Source organism: Podarcis gaigeae (assembly GCF_964106915.1).
Source record: "Podarcis gaigeae genome assembly, chromosome: 14".
In the NCBI taxonomy this organism is placed as follows: Eukaryota; Metazoa; Chordata; class Lepidosauria; order Squamata; family Lacertidae; genus Podarcis; species Podarcis gaigeae.
This window is the reverse complement of record NC_139690.1, coordinates 2966959-2988257: the sequence shown is the minus strand read 5'-3', so window position 1 is coordinate 2988257 and position 21299 is coordinate 2966959. Positions and strand designations below refer to the sequence as shown.

The 21299-nt window shown below is 46.4% G+C and overlaps 2 protein-coding genes across 7 annotated transcripts in view; one reads left to right on the top strand and one right to left on the bottom strand.

Moving 5' to 3' along the window:
• The window catches only part of APBA2 (amyloid beta precursor protein binding family A member 2), a 116830-nt gene extending 105999 nt beyond the window's left edge, over positions 1-10831 (top strand). For all 5 annotated transcript variants that reach the window (XM_083712185.1, XM_083712188.1, XM_083712184.1 and 2 more), the window contains 3 exons: positions 1083-1202; positions 6480-6620; positions 9395-10831. In XM_083712185.1, the coding sequence (XP_083568311.1) occupies positions 1083-1202; positions 6480-6620; positions 9395-9466 (333 nt within the window). In that variant the 3' untranslated portion in view covers positions 9467-10831. The remainder of the gene's footprint in view (positions 1-1082; positions 1203-6479; positions 6621-9394) is intronic.
• A 1490-nt stretch (positions 10832-12321) lies between these two features.
• ENTREP2 (endosomal transmembrane epsin interactor 2) overlaps positions 12322-21299 on the bottom strand; it is a 223224-nt gene continuing 214246 nt past the window's right edge. Inside the window, exons 6-11 of one of the 2 annotated variants that reach the window (XM_083712199.1) lie at positions 20713-20876; positions 19925-20060; positions 18769-18844; positions 16418-17002; positions 14030-14358; positions 12322-12607 (exon numbers count right to left, since the gene is read on the bottom strand). In XM_083712199.1, the coding sequence (XP_083568325.1) occupies positions 12428-12607; positions 14030-14358; positions 16418-17002; positions 18769-18844; positions 19925-20060; positions 20713-20876 (1470 nt within the window). In that variant the 3' untranslated portion in view covers positions 12322-12427. The remainder of the gene's footprint in view (positions 12608-14029; positions 14359-16417; positions 17003-18768; positions 18845-19924; positions 20061-20712; positions 20877-21299) is intronic. The other variant, XM_083712200.1, reaches the window with a different exon arrangement.

The window sequence follows — 21299 nt, the reverse complement described above, 5'->3', positions numbered from 1 at the left end:
CTGACCTGCATGAAGGACTCTATGACTTGAAAACAGAAACTCTGTATGTACTTTTGCTACCCAAGAAAAATCTTTTAATAAAAACATTTTAAAGGAAGGAAGGAACGAACAAACAAACAAACACACACACAAACTAACGAACTGTTTGGGATGAGAGGGGAGGGCTCTGTCCTGTGGAATCCCACTTCCTAGAAATTCTACAATTACAAATTTTGATGTTGCCAACACTGTGGGTCTTACTGACAGCAAAGGGAGAAAGTGGGAGGATGAGATTGTCACCAGTTTATAAAATCCAAGGTAGTCGTCTCAAGAGCCACGAGGCCTCTCTGTCTTGCTGAAGTCAAGCGGGTCTCTCTCTGGTCAGTGCCTGGCTTGGAGGCTGCCTGGGAATCAGATGCCTGCCGCATTGGGTCCCATGAGGGGAGAAGGGCAGGATAGAAATGTAAGGGGAATTTTTAAAATCATGATGAGGAATGATGATGATGATAAAAGCATGTCCTTAGTTGTTGCCTCGTCTGCCTATTTGGTAGGTTGTGGAGGAATTGAAGCATTGGGGAACGCTTGCAAGCCCAAGGCCCACATTCCTTTGAAGGCAGGCTTCTGGGGGCCATGTGCCAGTGGTGGCCATCCAGATGGGCATTCCATCCATTCCAGCCGTTCCACCCATACCCCCCTTTCTTACACACCCCTACTTCTCCTTGCATTCAGGCAACCAAGACACCCACTGTTCAAGTTCAAGGATTCAAGTTCAAGTATACATTTGCACCAGGCAAAAGCATTTAAGGAGGGTGCAGAACAAGATTGTTTTTTTTTTGGGGGGGGGTGGCTTGAGGATAGTTCCAAAGGCCAGGGAGAGAGACCTGGAGTGCAGAGTCAATTCCTGGACCTGCGCCTCCTGTCCCCACTGCATTAGATCAATAAGATGAGACACATCACTTCCCATGCAGGAGCCCTTTGGGTACCCCAAAATGGGATAAGACAGAAACACCATTGGACACAACCAACTATGAAGTGGCGGCCACTGGAAACTGCTTTCCTTTGTTTGTGATAAAGAACTTGCTAAGCTTGAGGACATTTTTCAGGGTCTTAAGAACCAGACGCAAGTGAAGTTGAACATTGTCAGCTGCCCTCCGGTCACCACTGTCCTTATAAAGCGACCGGACTTGAAATACCAGTTGGGCTTCAGTGTACAGAATGGAATTGTAAGTTCACTTTTCCTTGTAGTGTTGGTATGGTGGTTGGATTTGAAAACTATTGTCTTTGCTCAAAAAGAGTCAGATGGATAAGGATAATGGTTCTTATTTGCTGTTTTAAAAAATTATTACTGAGATTTTTCAAATAAACAAAAATTACATAATTACAAAACGCATGAGAAATAACTTAAGTACGAGCTTAGTCCTTGTGCTACTTGTGGATGCGCAGAAAAAAGAGAAAATCCAAATAATTATTTAGAAAATACTCAAGGAGCGATATGGAAATCCAAGAAAGATAATTAGTAGTAGATTTTAATCTCCAGACCAAAACTGTTTAGGTATAATCCCTGCCCATAATGATGCTCTGGAGGAAGAACTGCTCCCTGCTGTCTCAAAACAAATTCAACAAACAGAGACCAAGTAACTGAGATTTAACTCCTCTAGGTTCTGTAGCTTTTTCTGCAACTGCTAACAGCCTTACCTTATTCCACCATCCCTTTAAGGTGAATTGGAAATGAAAATTTAAATTGCTGGGCTACTTTGAGAATGTAATATTTAGCTGAGGAAAAAAGGCGAGTGAATTTTGCACATGGTGGAGAAATTTGACAGATACATTTCTCCCACTGGCATAATGCCCTCACCCAGGGCACTCCCATGGAGCTGAGTGTCAAAAATTTCAGGACAGACAAAAGTGCTTCTTCACACAGTGCATAGCTAAACTACAAAATCCACGCCTGTAGGATGTGATGATGACCATTAGTTTGGGTGGCTTAAAAAGGGTTAGAGAAATTTAGGAAGGATAAGGTTATCAGGGGCAACTAGTCATGATGGCTGTATATTACCTATGGAGTCATCATACCTCTGAATAGCAGTTGCTTGGGGCAGCAGTCAAGAGTGAGGACTGTTGCTTTAATGCCATCCTTGTGGGCTTCTCAAAAGAGACACCTGGCTGGCTTCTGTGGAGCTGGGAGAGCTCAGTTGGTAGAGCCTGAGGCCCTTAATCTCAGGCTCATGGGTTCACGTCCCACGTTGGGCTAAAGATTCCTGCCATGCAGGGGCTGGACTAGATCACTCATGTGGTCCCTTCCAACTCTACAGTTCTATGATTCTAGGACTAGATGGGTCTTGGTTTGATCAAGCAGACAGACCCTTCTTTGGTTATTATGATGACTTCTGCAAATAGCTCATTACTAGCCATGATATAGCCAAGTTCAGTCTCCTTGCTGAGCAGCAGTGAGTGAGGACTCTTGCTTCATTCACAACCTGCCTTGAGGTCATCCGGCAGACAGCTGGCCGCCGTGGGAACAAGAGGCCCGTTCCATATTAGCCAGCAGTCCTGCTTGTAGATTCTTTAGAGGAGCTCGGATCTGAAAGAAGTTCATGCCAGCTGTTCTATTTGGAAGTCACCTAGTTGCAGCAGCAGGTTGATTTCTGAATAGGATTCCCATAAGGCAGTACCACTTTAACTGGGGTTTGGTACCATCTAGTGGCTGTTAGGCATATTCACAATTGGCCTCAATGCCACCCTGTTCAGTGAATGTCTAATGCAGAGCATAGCGAGCCCTTCTGAAGGCAAAAGAGAAGGATCCACTTTGCCCTGAGGAGTAGGAGGATTTCTAAAGGGTGAACCTGGAGTATTAGAACGTCATCTGACTGAAATTCTTTTCATATAACTATTTCAGTGCATTATATGTAGGGCTGCTTCTGAAAACAGTTCAGAAACTTCAGGTGGTTCAGAAGTCAGTGACCAGGCTGCTCACTGGGACAAGACGGTGTGAGTGTATTACACCGATCCTTGTCCAACTGCACTGGCTACCAATTAGTTTCCAGGCCCAATTCAAAGTGCTGGTTTTGACCTATAGAGCCCTAAATGGCTCAGGACCACAATACCTCAAGGACTGCCTCTCCCCATAGGAACTGAGCCAGACCCTGCAATCATCACCTGAGGCCTTTCTTTGTGTGCCTCCTCCATGAGACGTCCAGAGGGTGGTAACATGAGAATGGGCCTTTTCTGCAGTGGCTCCCTGTTTGAGGGATGCTCTCTCCAGGGATGATCGCCAGGTGCCTTGTGTTACATATCTTTAGGCACCAGGCAAAAACTCTCCTCTATAACCAGGCCTTTGGCCTTTAACCATCTTTGGCCTTTTAGAAGTGAGCGAGATGTTATTAATGTATTTCTTTTTCCTTTTGGCTTTAATAAATCTATGTGAGGGGGTTTCTCTGTTTGTAAGTTGCTTTGGTTGAACAAATTTTAGCAACAACAACAGCAGCAGCAGCAGCAGCAGCAGCAATATGAAAAGGAATGCCTGTGTTGCAATTCTCAGTATATACTGAGATTTGTGATATTTCTGTCTTTTGCATTGTGTGATCTCATTCCATACTTTCTACCTTCCTGGGTTTGGTTTTTCACATCTTGCATTTTGCTTCTGATGTTGTTGTTAAACATTACTGCTGCCTCAATTTTACCTTGGCAAGGACTTTGTTTTGCATAGAGTCTAATGTGACAGTGGGGATCCCATGGCCCTCCAGTGTGGCTGGATTGCACTCCCCCCCTCTCTGACCATTGGCTCTGCTGGCTGGATTCAAATAACAATGTCAACATGGCCGCAAGTTTCCTAGCTCTGATCTGATATATTCAAATAATGATAATTGCATGTATGCATGTTGAATTTCAAAAGGGGAGCCAACCTGTGAGCATCTATTTACTGAAGGTCAAGGTGTGAATTTACCTAGCTGGATTTTTATGTTTTAATGCAGTGACTCAGGCTCCTGCCATATAGGCTGTGCCCTTGGATCTGCTCTGGGCTGCATCCCTGTGCAAGAGGGGCCAGCCCTCAGACCCTCACCCAATAGAAGGCCTTATCCCTCACTTTTGGCAAGTTTGCATAAAGCTGACATGGAGCTGCCTTCCCCAAGCTGAAGTCCTCCAGATGGTTTGCACCACAGCTCCAATCAGACCCAGCCAACCCAGCCTTAAAGAAACGGAAACCTTTCCCAACCTTGACTCCCCAGATGGACTACAACTGGCCCTTCTCATGAGGGATAATAGGCTGAGAAAGGCTGATCTAGACAGTTAAGAACCCATGAGGTTCTTAAGAAAAAGGGAAGATTGGGTCAGTGCTGTAGTGGGCATTGCCAGAACCTGGGGCAAGGCAAGCATTGCAGCTCCTCTTTTGGACATTGTGCAGGAGGCAACAGATATATTTCACTGCGCCCCTGCGGCAGCTCCTCCTCCTCACAGAGGTTGCCTGCTGGTTTCTGTGTTCCCTCTCTCATCACAGTGAGCTCCCACAGCTTCTCTGTGTTGCCATTGCAGGGTGTGTGTCTTGTCCAAGGACACATGCCGGGAGGGAGGCCCCAGGGAAGGACCAGCGTGGGCCAGGAAAAGTCTGGGCTCCAGCCAGCAGGAGTTCTGCCCGGGGCGGGCATCCCGTCACCGGCCACTGCAGCTCTGAAGGCCTGGCTAGCCTCTCCATGGCTCCGGAAGGCGGCAGCCGGGAGCTCAGCCATGCAGCCTCTGCAAGAGAGCCTGTCATGGGGCCCTGGGTTGCGCCCCCTCAGAATTCTGCTCCTGGGGACACATCCCCCTCACCCTATGCCATTTGATTGGGCATATATTAGCATATGACATTCGTATGGAGCAAAAGTTACCTTTAGTGAAATGAAGCATTGCTTTGATTGGAAGGCATTCAGACCAAGTATGAAGTAAGAAAGCTGATGCTTATGAAGGGAAGCACATTCTTGGAGAAAAAGAGTTCTATAGCTCTAGGTAACTAACTAGTTGGAGAAATAATGAAGCCATGCATGCGCCTGTTCTCAAAAGATGCAGCCGAGGTGCCCTTGCACCATGAGGTCCAGAGGAGTGTGCAAACGGTAAGAACTTAAGAAGAGCCAGCTGCTGGATCAGGCCAGTGGCCAATCTGGTTCTGCATCCTGGATGCTGGATTCATTCCCATCTTAAACTGGACCTGATGAAACCCTCACCCCTATGAACTTAATGCTGTCATTGTGTACACATTTGACCCAGAGATGACAAGTTGTTTGGGATCTCTTTGGGAATTTTTAACAGATAGCCCAGCAGCTGAGGGATTGAGATGGGGGTGGGGGAGAGATCTCACCACAAGAGCTTGGGGCATTTCCTGCCAGCCAGCCAGCTGTGTTCATCTTAGGTTCGTGAAGCACAGCTGGATCCCCCTTCCTCAGGCTTGAATTGATGAGTTGGCTTCTTGGCATCTCCAGCTGCTGCTTTCGGTCTGTTACCACTAACTGACCTGAAAGTAATTCAGGGCTGTTGATGCCCAGCCTAAAGAACAGGGAGCCGTTTCAAAAGTTTTCTGCATGTCGCCCCCACCTATCAACTGTGTTGTGCTATGTTGCAAACCTTCCTTGCTAAATAAACCGAGGAGTCAGAAAGAGATTCCAGGCCCCAACTTGGAGGGAGGGAGAGATACAGTATTTAGCCTGAAAAGCAAACCTAGCCTTGGAAATTAATCCATCACGGTGGTCTAGAATCTGATCCTCTGGTTCCCAAACTTTTTCAGGAAATCCACCTCCTTGGTTCCATAAATTGTGCTTCCCATCCTACCCTACAAAAAGGCGTTATTGAGAATAGCAGTCTGCATGAAGGGAGATACTAGCACAATAAAATTCAAAGCAGTAACAATTAATTGCATATTTATTCAAACAATTCAACAAAAGGAAAAAAAAGAGCATTGACAGGTATAAGGCTAGGAGACCATTTCCCCCCTAACCTGGGCCAAAACTGAAATAAAATGTTTAGAGCAGTAGTTCGCAAAGTGTGTGTGTGTGGGGGGGCAGTAGGATTCCCTAGTGGGTTGCTAAGAGGCAAGGAGGTGGCAGTTGAGGGGCACTGGAGGTGTAAATAACAATAAACTTTTGAAAATCTGGTAACACTGGATCACGTTCCATTTCCCACCTCCTTCCCAAAGCCCGGCTTAAGCCGGCCCCTCAAGGGGAAGAGGCTATGATGGCCATTGGCCATGGTGACTATGCTCTGCCTCCGAACACCAGTAGCTGCAAGCCACTAGAGGGCTCGCTATGTTTGGGTCCCGCTTGCAGGTTTCCCACCAGGATCTGGGTGGCCAGTGAGAGAGCAGGATGCGGGACTAGATGCACCATTGGCCTGATCCATCAGGGCTCATCTTGTACATTTACATCTGGGCCCAAGGGCAAAAGCTCATGACCTTCCTCCTAGTTCTGCAGGACACCTGGCACAACGTTAAAAAAAAAAAGAATGTGAATTTCTCTCCCTCTTTCTCTCTCCAGATCTGCAGTCTGATGCGAGGTGGGATAGCTGAGAGAGGTGGTGTCAGGGTTGGCCATCGCATCATTGAGATCAACGGTCAAAGTGTCGTTGCCACAGCTCATGAGAAGATTGTACAAGCTTTGTCTAACTCTGTGGGAGAGGTGAGGCTTCCAGAGCAGAATATTTCCCCCCATAATAAAGGACTATGACAGATTTAGTTTCTCTTTGTTGGAGGAAAGGGAAAGAAAAAGAATAATTTGTGTTCCAGGAAACCAATAGTAGGCTGAATCCAAGATGGTGGCCTTGCCTGTTTTTCATCTAGTTTTCCAGAAAGATTGTGTGTTTGGATAGTGTGTGTGTTTGTGTGTGTGTGTGTGTGTGTGTGTGCGCGCTTTAAAAAAGAAAACTCAGATACATTATTCAATTTCAGTTACAGATAGGTAGCCGTGTTGGTCTGCCATAGTCAAAACAAAACAAAAAAAAAAATTCCTTCCAGTAGCACCTTAAAGACCAACTAAGTCAGTTCTTGGTATGAGCTTTCGTGTGCATGCACACTTCTTCAGATACACTTCTTCAGTGTTAGGGGAGAAAATTAATAAAGTATTGGAAATCAGTAGATTCATGCATGAAATGCACAATGATCATTTGTCTTCATACGTTGTGGTAGTTTGATGAATTGGCATTCAGATAGTTGACTGAAGAGAGCAGGCTTGTAAAACAGGCATGAGATGTGTAAACCTTTGTCAAGATCTAAAGAGAAATCGGAAAGTGGGAATTTCAAGGTAGTGTGCTGGAAAGGAAGAATTTATTTAATCTGTTGTCCCTATCCACACTAATTTGAGTTGCCTTGGAAGCAACATCCACCCCTTGTCCCATTTCTGCCTTGAACATCAAACGAATGCCCTTCTAAGTATAATGCCTGCACACCATCCTTATGGGAGAATTGTAAGGATCTGCAGAAAGAAAGTATGTCAGGGAGAGGGCAGAGCTAGCAAGATTTCTGTGTGCAGGGTGTGGTTTCATTTCTTTTTGCATGCCAACACATTCAGACATTTCAGCCCCAGATTGATACAAGGCATATCAAAAAGGACTAGAACCCCAGAGAGGCAGCATTCTTACGAGGGAGGGGTCCTTCTCTAGAATTCTTTTCTCTTTAGATTCTTATTGTTTACCACATTTAAATAGCTGCCCTGGGTGACTTACAACATAATGTTGGAAACACAATGTACAATACTTAGTTTTAAAAAGCAATTCTAGGGTCACTAAGCTCTAGCCCTGAACTAGTTCCAAAACTAATGTATTTTACCCTGTCTGGACAAGGACTGAAAAGTTAGTCAGACGCTGCATGTGTACTACAGCCCTTACCTGCAATTGGTATTGGATTGTCTTTCTTTCAAGTCACCCCCCAGACTGTAATTTCTGTGCTCATGATAGGTCTGTAGGAAGACTTTTTTCCATGTGCAAGGAGATTGTGCTGCCAAGGTATTTTCAAATATCTCACCACTCTGATGGTGAGATATTTCAAATATCTCACCACTCCCCCCCCCCAAAGTCCATTCTGGGTTGGTATGACTGAGTTGGCATAGACAGGAGCCTCCCCAAATGTTTGAAATGCTCTTCAGTAGTCAGCGATAAGAACGGGACATATGTCTTTTCAGTTTTCCACGTCCAGTTTGAGGCAGTATTGCAGCCAGTTTCTGGGAGTCACACTCACACGTGGGGAGGCTGATGTTGCACTCAGACCTGCCTGTTTATTTAGCTAGAAAGATTTATATGCACCTAATGAAAGTAATTATAATCTCTGAGCAGTCCACATCAAGTTTATGCACTTCCTAGGGCCTCTGGTGGACCACTCTGTGTACATGATGCTGGGCCTTTGGCCTGATACTGCAGGACTTTTGTGCTTTTAAGAACTTTTTTTTTTATGTCTTCTAATCTTGAACCTTGTAATCTAATAATTTATTATTTATATGCTGCCCATCTGACTGGGCTGCTCCAGCACAATTCATCACACCCTAAAAACTTCCCTGAACAGAGCTGCCTTCAGATGTCTTTTAAAAATCACATAGCTGTTTATCTGTTTGACATCTGGTGGGAGAGTGTTCCACAGGATGGGAGCGACTACTGAAAAGGCCTTCTGCCTGGTTCCATGTAACCTCACCTCTCGCAATGAGGGAACCATCAGAAGGACCTCCGACCTCCGTGTCCAGTCTGGATGATGGGAATGGAGATGCTCCTTCAGGTCTACTGGGCTGAAGCTGTTTAGGGAGGTTCGGAGGAGGACCCTGTTCTGTTTTGCAACCTGCTTTCAAAGTGCCACTGAGAAGACAGGCAGTGACACCTTCCTCCTATGCCCCCACTGCCCTTGACCTCACTTACCAACACACATAAAATCCTATTGGCAGTGGTGACCCATGTGATTTTGGTGATGATGTTACAGAAGCATGTAAATAAAATCACATGGTGCACTGCAGGGGGACCAACTATAGGCAAATGAAGGCAAGGACATGCCGGTGAAGAAGGATGGTGAGTTAGCCCCACCCACCCCTAATTTGTTTGGCTGTGTTGATGGGACTGCTTTCAGATTGAATATTGAAATTATGAACTGTTTGGCACAGCCCTGATCCAGGCTGCTGTTCTTTGGATATGGTTTGATGCTTGCTTGTTTCTCAGCTGCTTCTCAGTGGGCATCTTGTCCTTGCCTTCCTTTGTCCATACCGGTGGTGTCTAATTCTGTTGGCTATGATGCAGCAAGTGATTTTGTTTACAGGCATCATTGATGTCATCAACACAATCACAAGCGTCACCAGAGCCTGATTTTATGGCACCCTGGTTAAGTGAGGCTGAAGGCAGTGAGGGCAGAGGAAGAAGATACTGCCACATTCAACACAGCAAATCTTAACCGCTGCCAATTCTCTTCTCACCTACTTGACAGATTCATATGAAGACAATGCCCGCAGCAATGTTCAGGCTGCTAACGGGACAGGAGACACCACTGTACATCTAACTCTCATCAAAAGAACTGAATGATCCCAGCCATTCTAGAACCTTCAAGAGGAATTTTTGTATTTTGTAGGAATGGAAAGGGTTTGAACCAATTCGTGGATATATTCTGGAAACTCAACAGATCCAGCTTCTTTGCCTTTTTCTTCTCCATTTCTTTCTCTTTTAAACAACATTTTGTTGCCAAAAGATGAATCTGTTACTTATGGACCAATAACCAACTGACACCACCTTTCCAATACATGGAAGTATTTTGCAACATCATCTACAAAGCCCTTTCCCTGTGGAAGCTGGCAGCATAGGGCGGCATCCACCACAAACGCCCCCTGTGCAAACCCCACTGGCGTGTTGTCTGGGATCCAGCTGCAGGCAGTGGGGCCTGCGCAATCCCTCTTGCTGTGGATTCTGCTTGTGGCATTTATTTGAACACTGACTGCGGCATGCCCGCCCCAGGTATGCGCGCCTGCTGCTTCTAAGCAATGTGGCAAAACTGCCTGTGTGATTGGAGGAGATAAGTGAGGGCAGGCCAGTTTCGAAATGACCAAGAATGTATGCACTTCTGGTTGGGGCTGGGGTTGGGGGGTGGAGTGTTTGATGCTAATCCAATGAAAAGCTACTGTTGTCCTTGGTATTCTTATTGACAAGTGTAACGTGTTAACAAGTTTTGATGAAACGTGACTTTAAGTGTGGAACAAGGGGTGGGGGCTGCTGGGGGTGATGGGGAGGAGGAGGTTTTTTAAAAAAAACAAAAACCCAGATGCAAAATAACAAGAGACTTGCCGCAATATAAAGCTGGATATTTATTTAGATCAAGTAAGTTTATGGTTTGGAAACTGAAGTTTTTTAATGACTGAAATTGTTCTTATGGATTTGCATATGGGGTACAGGGGTTCCTAGTTTTTAATATCCCACAACCTTCCATCTATTCCTCTTTGGTTGAACTTGAGTTTACTACCAGAAAGCCATGTTTAAATAGTTTTAAGGTCAATCCTGTTTCCTTTTTCTTGTTTTTTTCTGAGCCAACATGTGGTCTGAATGTAAATGATGGCTGCAAACGGGGAAGTCATCGCCATCAACAGTATTAGAATTTGTGGAGATGATAAACCGAGTACTAGTAATGTTGTGTTCATTATGAGATAAATGTCAACTGATGTAACCTTTTTTGTCTTGATTTCTCTCTCTCTCCTTTTGGCCAAGGCCTTGAAAAAAACAATAATACACTGTGACTAAAGAAGCCTTACATACAGTAACACAAAAGCTTTAGGATTACTGTAGTTCAAGGAGTAACGCCGTAGATCTCTTGTTGCATGCAGGTGACCCTAGGAGAGAAATAATCGAGACTCGCTAATAAATTTGGAGTAATAAAGCACTGTGGCTTCTTTTGTTTGTTTTTGAAGTCTGCTTAGTGCAGGCATAGAAAACCTTCAACCCACAGGCCAACCCCCCCTCACCTGCCTGTTCACTAGGGGGTCTGGCCCCACCCGCTGCCAACAGTTCCCACCAAGGGGGTTCTGCCTCTGTGTGGGAAAAGGTCCCCCACCCCTCGCTTAGCAGGTGTGGGGACACCAGGACCAGCTTGTGCGGCTGGTGGCACAGCTTCTGCCTCCTCCAAGGGGATTTGTGCAAGAGAGGCTGGGCAGAGCACAGGCTTCCGCCACTGGGGCTTCATCTTGAAGTGACATTGCAGAAGGAATTTCCTGCTCACCATTCATCTTCCCCTCCAGAAATCAGCACTGCAGATTTTGAGAGAGTGCGAGTTAGTCACCTGGCTGCTTGGGCTTCCACTGGAGGTCACTGTAGTTTCATAATAGCAGAGCTGAAAAAGCATTTTCAGAGATGGCAACTTTTGACATCTTTCTGAGCTGAAACTGCAAACAAATCCTTGGGGCTGGGGCTGTAGCAAAAGAGGCAAGGAGTGAGAGAGGAGCCCAGGAAGGCGCTGCCATCTGTTGAATGAGCTTCTGTTGCGGCAGGGAGGGTGCAAGTGTTCCAGCTGCATAAGTGCTGGATGAAGAAGTGCTTAAGTTCTCGCACAAACGTTTCTGTTTTCTGGAACCACTCCCAAGCCCCATAGGACAGCTCTGCAGTGAGCACTGGTTCTGGTTTGGTCCACAACTGCCAAATAAAAGGGGCATGAACTCAACCCCCCCCCCACCCGTGAATAAGGAACTTAGCTTTCCCCAGGGGTCCAGCTTGTAACTTAGAAGAATAGGGCACCCCAGATGTTGCCAGACCATGGACTGTGGCCAACACAGTCACTGGTCAGGGATGACGGGCATTGGTCCAACGGTATTTAGTAGGTTACAAGTGCCCCATCCCACTATCCTGGGTTCAATCTTAGAATTGTGAATATCAGTGGAGCAGAAATAACTTTAAAAAGGGGAAAACAGCACACCAGTTAGCCAAAAAAAGGGGGGACATAGACAATAACCACATCAAACCCCCTCCCCCAGAAACCCAACAGAAAATCCACATATTGATTGCAGAAAATCAATTCTGGAAGATGCAGTGTCCAGAAATACATTTTTTTCTTTTTTCTTTTTATTAAAACACTGTTCAGAATTAGTTAAAACACTTTTGAGGTACAGTGAATAAAATACAACTTCTAAGTTGTAAAGCAGGGTCATCGCAGCTTGGCAACTGGGGGGGGGGTGTGCCCTCCAGCCCCAAGCATGTCCTTCAAAACTTTTAAAAGCAACTTCTTTGAATGAGAAAAAGTATGTGTCTGTGTTCGTTTGTTAAATAATAAACCAATGGTCTTTTGCAAAAGGAGCTCCTTCAATATGCAGCCACAGGAACCGGGGCGCTGTGCCACGGAAAGTTAAGATCCATGAAAGGAAGACTCTTCCGGGGTGTCTGTTGGGTTTGCTTTGCCTTTAACGCCCCCCCCCCCCCGATGCTGGGCTCCCCCAGAGGCCTGCAGTGGAGCTGGAATATTCCTCTGTGGAGCAGCCACAGTACTTTGTCAAAGGATGGTTTCTCGACAGACTCCAATTAAACTGTGTGGTCTCTCTAAGCTGGGGCCAATGTGGGCCCTGCGTGACAAGGCCACCGGAGAGCTCAGTGCCCCACAGCTCTGTAGGTGGAGATCTTCCTGAAGCCGTTTTCTTGAGGTATCCACATTCTGTCGGGAGCTCATGATCACCTGTAGAGAAAGAGGAGAGGCACAAGTTGAGAGCAAGGAGGAAAGCGAGATACAGAGCAGAGCCAGAGGTGGGCAGACTGCAGACTTCTGGAACGGAAGGTTACGTTACTTTTTCCTTTATTCATATTCTGCCTTTTGGACCCACAAAAACACTAAGAGACAGCAAGAAAAAGTACTTAAACAGAAGCTCCGCCTTTTAGGGGTCTGAGGCAAGGGGTGGGGCAAGACAAGTGGAATAGCTTGCCCCTGATGGTTCCAGCAGGCGCTTGTAGCAAAATTTGCTGCTGCTTTTTAAAAAGCTAGAACCCTGAGAGCCACCGCCTGGGGCAAAATGGGGGGTGGGGGTGGAGCCGGATGCAAAATCGCGGTTCAAGGAGTCAAGCCAGTTACCTGCTGGCACTCTGTGGGGTGCACCGTGGGACGACCTGCACCCCCAAATTACCTCTGAGTCACTATATATCACAGATTTATTATCTTTATTCCCTAGCCAGGAGCCCATCACAAAATCATACAAGTGTAAAAAAATAAAAAGTACACCGATCAAAACATAATGAAAACAGAGAACATAATCTGGTGAAACATCCAACATCTTAGGAAGGTAGGAAACTGGATGGTGATGAACTACAATTCCCATCAGCCCCAGCAAGTGTGGGATGATGGAAGTTGTAGTTTAGTAACACCTGGAGAATCAATCAGCTTCTCACTTGCATCTTTTCTCACCTTCATTTCAGTTCCCCACCTACTTTGTTTGCCTTGTTTTCTCTGAGATGGTGGCAAACCCTGCCCCAATTTCTCCCTGTCAGTTTACTTTTTCCATGCCTTCCAGCCTGTTTTTCCTCGTTCTGCTAGCCCTGCCTTTCTACACCCCACTCTCCTCTAGTTTCTCTCTGTGTGAATCTGCCAGCCCACTTGAAGATTCCTGCAGTTACATTCCCCCCCCCCCCCCGGCTGAGTCCCTGCCTTCCTGCCTGCATGAAGCTTCCTCTGTTGAGTTTGCTTGGCTGATAGTGTGGATGTGCATCTATGAGTCCCTGTGTGTGTCTGCCTGCCTGCCTTCTCCCATGCCCGCCCCCCACCTCTGCTTTGCTGGCCTGTTTGGTACCATCTGGCCACATTTGTAATGTTGGCACTGCCATGCAAAAGGGGCTGGGGCATTCCGCACATGGAATCTGATACAAGCTGCATCCACTTTGATACTGAGCTCAAAGCAACCTAACTGTGACTAGTTTTGATATCAAATTTGAAAGTAGCAATTTTGCAGAGATCCCTAATCTGGAGGGTGTCGGCTGCCCTCTGCCTGCCCTGGCCATTGCCTTCGCTCTGTTGTTCCCCAGTGACTGGTATCCAGCAGCAAACTGCCATGGAACAAGGAGATTCTACCATGGCTGTCGTTACCCAAACCAAAACGTCAAAGCTGCCCACCTGGTCAATGATGTTTGCACTGAAGATGGCTTCTTCCATGTGCCGCTCGTCAGACTTGATGACCGACCGGATGCTGTTCACCACATGACGCACCTCCGGGGGAAGGTTGCAGTTTGAGTGCTCCAAAAACTTGGCCACCAGGATCTTCGTGTCCTTGTAGGCTTGCAGGTCCACCAGAGAGTGGGGACGCTCCTTGCAGATGGTCTGCAAGGCCTTTGGCTTCCGGGAGCGTTCAGCCTTTTTGGGGTCCCTCAGTTTTCCCACTGGATGGAGCTGGTTTCTGGAGTCCTGATAAGCAGAGGCAGCCACGGGAGGACCAGAGGCAGGAACTAAAACCAAACGGGAAGGAGAAATGTTATGAAGGCGGTGGGGAGAAACAGCGCTAATTTCCACGGAGGCGCAAGTTACAGCAACAGCCAAGGCGACATTTTTCCACCTTCGCCGCATCAAGCAGTTGGTCCCTTACCTTTCCCGCCCCGACCTGGCCACAGTGATCCATGCGACGGTCATCTCCAGGCTTGACTACTGTCATTCGCTCTACGCGGGGCTGCCCTTGAAGCTGTGCCAGAAACTCCAGCGGGTACAGAATGCTGCAGCGAGGCTCCTCACGGGGTCTCTGCCATGGGAGCATATTCACCCAGTGCTTTGCAAGCTGCACTGGCTCCCGGTGGAGTACAGGGCCAGATTTAAGGTGCTGCTTTTGACCTTTAAAGCCCTTCACGGCCTAGGACCCTCGTACCTCCGGGACCACCTCTCCTGGTATGCCCCACGGAAAGCCTCAAGGTCCATAAATAGCAACACCCTAGTGGTCCCGGGCCCTAAGGAAGTTAGATTGGCTTCAACCAGAGTCAGGGCCTTTTCAGTGATGGCTCCGGCCTGGTGGAACGCTCTGCCTCATGAGACCAGGGCCCTGCAGAATCTGATTTCTTTCCGCAGGGCCTGTAAGACAGAGTTGTTCCGCCTGGCCTTTGGCTTGGAGCCAATTTGATTCCCTCCCTCTCTTTCTTTTTTCAATTCCTTCTCCTCCTGCAATGAGGCTACATTTTAATATTTTTATGTTTCAATATTTTAATGTTGTATTTTAGTTTTGTTTTTAAGTTGTAATCATTCAACTTGTTTTTATTATTGCTTGTTAGCCGCCCTGAGCCCAGCCTTGGCTGGGAAGGGCGGGGTATAAATAAAAAAAATTATTATTATTATTAATTCAGACACAAAGCCCACAGCGCGTTCAGTGGGTCATTGTTACCACCATCAGTGCCTACAGACAGAGCTGGCCCACTCATGAGACAGATGGAAGCAGCTGCTGTGGGCAGCAGAATCCAGGGTGTGTGTGCCTGCTCCTGCTGCCGGGGCTGAGCTCTCCTGAGCTCTCCTGGGACTTTGTGAGATCTCGCTGCAAGCTAGTACGTGAGGCTGTGGCAGTTTCGGGGGCAGCTGGGCGGCACCTTCCCATTTCACCTGAGGCAGCAAAATGAGACAGGCACACGCCTGGCTGTATAAATCATTGTTCGGATATTATAATAATTGTTCTGATTGTTCAATGCCTGCCCTGTCATGATCAGTCAGCTCTCTGCCCTCTTTGTGTACTACTCATGCAAAGGGGGCGCCACATGGGGGGAAAGCTGTGGCCTCCTGCCAGTGGTCCATCCCCTGGTATCACACATTGCATGCAATATATGCATATATAAGAGAAATGCACACCAAATGCTGAGGCTAACTTGATAACAGAAAGAAAACGAGCCTTCAGTGTCATTGGTCCAGTCCTGTGGAATGCTCTGGATATTCAGCAGGCACCTTCTGTGCCGACTTTTAAATACTGGCTGAAAAGTTTTCTTTTCTGCCAGGTCTATGCAGCCAATTAAGAATACATCCTTTTAATATGATTTTTAATATGGTTTTATGTATTTTTGCTGGAAAACAGTTTGATATTTTTAATGAAATAGTTGTCTATTAAATATTTTTATAAATTAATAAATAAAATGCTGACAATATTTTAAAAAATGCTAACTGATGCATTAGTGGCAAACTGAACTTTAAATGGAAAAATGAAAAACAGAAGAGAATGCAGTGTTGACAGGTGTGTTCATCCCGCAGTCCAACAACATCTGGAAATGTTATGTTTGTTTTTTTAATTTATAACATTTAGATGCCACCTTTCCTCCAAGGAGCTCAAGGAAGCACACATCTTTCTTCTTCTCCCCACTTTTGTCCCCAGAACAACCTTGTGAGGTAGGTGAGGCTGAGATGGAGTGACTGGCCAAAATCCCCCTGCTGAGCAACATGCCTGAGGGGGGATTCAAACCCTGGTCTCCCAGGTCCTAGTCTGGCACTCTAACCACTACACTGCCACTGGCTCTGTTGACCAGTATCTCAGCAGGCAACACTCACCTTCAGTGGCAGACGAACATGACAGAGGGTCACTAGTGGATCGGACTATGCTGGGAATCCTGGTCTTCCTCGTGCGCTGTTGGGCCATCCTCTCTGGGCAGCTGTGGGGCAAACTGTTTGCAGGCACTGAGCAATGGGCATGGTGAGTCTGTGGCCCAGCGGGTGGGATGAAGACCCCGCAACACACCTTCCGTGGCTTCTGAGGGGGTGTGGTTTTGCATTCTCTGACTGAGCTGCGTGAATCTCTCCTGGAGGCAGTGAAGTTCTCTGATGAACAGTCTGAGGAGCGACTACGGGAGCAGCTCTTGGGCTCCTGGCCACCAGACCCATTCGCAGAGGTCTGGCTGGCCTCGTCGCCTGGGGAACCCTGGGAGCGAGTCCTATGCAGCCCACAACGGATGCTGCAGTCTAAGCTGGAGCAGCTCCTATTTACGGCACCTTTGTGGGCTGCTTCGTATGAAGAGAAGTCTGTGGAAAGGAGGGACTCCTGGACTTCCAGGGAACAGAGGTCCTCTGAGGAGTCGCTGAGGTGCTCAGGGGTGTCAGCTGCTTCAGAGGCCACGTGCGAAGTGCTGTCTGCCGAGGCTGCAAAACAGAGCCGAGTCAGAAACTGCTGCAGTGCCACTATTGAGCCCAGGCCAACCTGGTTTTATGATACCATCAAAAATGCAAATGAACAGAGGAGTAGTGTCATAAAGTGCCAACCTGGTTTAAATCAGCTGCACTGGTTGCCACTTTATTTCCCGGCTCAATTCAAGGTGCCCTAAATATTCAGACCCCAAATTCAGGCCCCAAATATCTGAAAGACCCCCTTCTTTGCTAAAGACCCTTTCAGGTACTGAGCTCAGCAGAGAGGGGTCCTCTTGGTAGTTCCTCTGTCCTCATAGGTTCAGGGGGTGGCAACCCAGGAGAGCCTTCTCTGCGGTGGCCCCTACGTTGTGGAACTCCCTCCCCACATAAGTGCACCTGACACCTATATTATACAGCTTTTAGAGAATGCTGCAGATGCACCTCTTTACCCCTACCCTTATATTTTTTGGACCCACCTGCCTTATGACTGTAAGTTGTTTTAAATTGTTTTTAAATTGTGTTTTAAAGCTGTAATCCACCCTGGGACCCTGAGCTGAAGGTACTGCAACATTCTTGATCATTATGTTTCTCATGTAGCCCTGAATCCTGAAGCCTGTGCTCTAAAAAGAAGTCTTTGTTCCTTTGGGTGATTCACTTGTTTTCAGATAAACTTCCCAGATTTCTTAAATTCTTGGGAAACTCATCTATTTTCCTTCATTTGTCTAGTGGTGTTCTTCCTCCAAGCAACTCTCCATGTCCTCTTCTAAGGAAAACCCCAAGGAAGGTTAAATGAAGTTTTCCCATATTTGGAGCTGGCTGGCATTTGCAGGCACATCCTTTGACGAGCACAAGATAAAGCAATGAGTCCCACACACGAATTTGCCTGGTGCAGATCTAATGCAGCACTGAACCTCTCTTAATTGCCTCTGATTTTGTGATTTCAGCTGCCAGGTACAGTATCATCATCATCATCATCCTCATGTTATTTGTACGCTGCCTTTCCATGCTTAAAACCAGAGCTTTTTTCCAGGGGGCACTCAAGGGTATGCAGTACCAGCACCTCTTTTTGTGGTTGTCAAAAAGTGTGGCACTTACTCTAATAACTTCATGGTGAAAACAAAAAAAATTCCTTCCAGTAGCACCTTAAAGACCAACTAAGTTAGTTCTGGGTATGAGCTTTCGTGTGCATGCACACTTCTTCAGATACTTCTTCAGGTATCTGAAGAAGTGTGCATGCACACGAAAGCTCATACCCAGAACTAACTTAGTTGGTCTTTAAGGTGCTACTGGAAGGATTTTGTTTTGTTTTGACTATGGCAGACCAACATGGCTACCTATCTGTAACTGGAACTTCATGGTGAGTACAGGCACCTATTTTTCTAGGAAAAAAGCACTGGTTCAAACCATGATCAAGGCAGTTTACAACATGAAAAGATTTACATAATTACAAAACATTACAAAAATGTCATAAACAATAAATAAAACACTTCAGAAAGTACACAGCCAAATTGAACAATGGCCACATAAATCACAATAAGATCTAAAAATAAAGATACAAAAAATTAATATTGACAAAACCCCAACCCAAATGTCTGCTCAGCAGCCTCAGCTTTTGCAGCTGGAGTCAGTCTGGGCCCGCCTTCCCCAGGCCAGGTGGAAAAGGCCTGCAAGGCAGGGAGCAGGTCTTCCCAGAGTCACAGCCAAGGTGGCCTGTGGTCACAAGTACAGGCATCAAAGTGGGCATGAGCCCTGTGCCAATGAATGAGCAGTGCATAGATCACCTTGGCTGCTGAAGCCTGCTGTGGTGTTTCTCTCACCCAGACTGGGCTCTGTGACTTGCTGGTCCACAGCGGTGACCTGTGAATAGCAAAGAAAAGAAAATCAGGAGCGGAAGCTAATGGAACCAGAGCATTCAACATCAAAGTAATCACTCAAGATTTAGCTGCTCACAGCCTAGACTTGTGCATGTTGATTTGGAAGTCCCATGGAGCTATGCTGGATCCTGAACCAGCATCTCTGCGGTCATATGCTGACATCAGACCCCGTCCCTGTGCCATCTCCAGGCCGATGGAGCATGCTCCACAGGGATCTCACTGCTCCATTGAGCCCTAAGGGGCAGACCTGACTTGTACTCAGAATTCCAGTCCAACATGGTGAACATGGAAGCAGGAGAGTCTTTGATCCAGTAGGCCTTTGCCTCTGGTACTACCCACTGTTGGCCTGTGGCAGGAAAAAAGGGAAAAAGTTGCCCATCCCTGCTTAGGTTGCTGCTTGCCATCTGAGGAAAGGGCAGTAGCTCACTGGGAGAGCACGTGCTTTGCATGAAGAAGGTCCCAGATTCAATCCCTGTCTAACTCTTCCTGAAGAAGAGTTGGTTCTGATCATGTGATTTAATCTTGCTCCCCATTTACATGGAATTACATTAGCCTTCCTCAAACTGTCACCCCCCCCTAAACTCCCAAAATGCCTGAGCATTGATCATGCTGGCTGAGACTGATAAAAGCTGGGTTGGGCAGGTTGGGCACAGATGAAGAGTGATCAGATCCTGAATTCCTTGAACCCTTCTATCCCAGCTTGATCACTGAGATCACCAGCAGGAGTGTCGTTGGTCATTCCCTGAGCTGGCTCAATGGACAATCAGAAACGGAGCCTTTAGTGTCATCGGCCCAATCCTGAGATTCAGCACACCTTCTGGGGCAAGTTTCAAAGGCCTCCTGACTATGCAGGCCATGAAGAAGGCATCTTTCCACAATAGTTACCTGATTTCTACTTTTAACTTATTTTTGATGGTTTTCGTTGTACAGTGTTATAGTTTATTGCTGTAAACCACTTGGATTTTTTTAAATTAAAAAATGACATAGCAGTATATGAATAATTTTTAAACAAACATACAAACAAACAAACAAACAAAATCCTCCCCCTAGTGGTCTCTCTCACCTGATTGGCTGGGCTTTGTCCAATAACTGCTTCATAGGGAGGGGGCAGCTCAGATGGATAGAGCATTCCAGGGCTGTTGATGGCAACCTCGTACAAAGCGCCAAAGGGTGAGTGAGGAAAGGCCAGGTGGAGCCCTCTAAACAAGCACACACACAACGACACACAATAATCAGCAACAGAGAAAGCCATCAACAACTGCGGCTTCAACATTTAATCAACAAATCAGTTCAATCGATTAAATCAACTTTTGCTCAGATGAAAGATGTGACCTGATTAATTGGATGGCAGACATTTCTATTAAAAAATCTGATTTCTTTTTGAAGGCAGCTACTTCTTAAAAGTGCAGAGGACAAGAAACCCCTTAGCAGAGGCATCCCCCTTTCACTCACCCACAGGAGGGAATGCCTCTTTCAAGATTATTCCTGCTCTGATGCATTTGGGTCATCTAAAGACAAAAGATGGCATGCTTCTTGCAAAGGCATGCCAATTTACGCTGCACTCAATGAATTAACTAAATGTTGTAGGATTTATCAGCTAAGACTCCCTCTGAACTTAAGGAACAGACCTACTAAGAACATCTACAATGAATGAATGAAAATGCTGCCTATTTGAACTGAGCCAGCGGCTCCCAAGAGTGCATTGCTATCTTTAAAAGCCAGCAGCAGCCCTGGAAGAATCCCTCTTTGCTGTCTGGGGACAGGGCAGCAGACCAAGAACCCTTTGCTGAGTACCAGCTCATTCATCTCTCTTGTGTGAACGGTTAGTCACAGGCTAAAGAAATAATTTACCTTTGTGCTTCTATCACAGGAGTGCATGTGTACTCGGGTGGATAGTAGGGTGGGGGTGGAATTGGAGGGATGAACTCATCAAAATCCAAGGCCTGGTGCCCCAAGATAGTCCCATGGGGCGTCATACAGTCAGGGTTGGCAGAATGAGACCTCTGCGGCAGGAACTGTGTGATACAAGCAGGAGATTCAAGATGCATTAGGAACAGCACTCAATAGCTTCTAGGAAGTTCATGCAGCAGGAGAAAGCACATCAGCCGCTAGTCAGACAAAAGGCAAAAACACATTTCCAAAGAACACCCGTATAGGAGTAAGGAATCACTGCGTAATGTATGTTCAGTTCAGCATTAGATGGAATGGTACCTCCTTCTAATTACTATGACACACAATCAGCATCATTATTATCTTCATCATCGTCACCCATTTTTGTAAGCCCCTTTCCCACAAGATTCGGCTGTAGAAAAAAGCCTCAAAGCAGTTTACAAAAAGATAAAACAATAATATTATAAAGTAAAATTTACAACAATAATTTAAAACATACAAAAAGTAAAAATACTACAGCAGGTTAAATTCACAGCAGACTTTTAAGC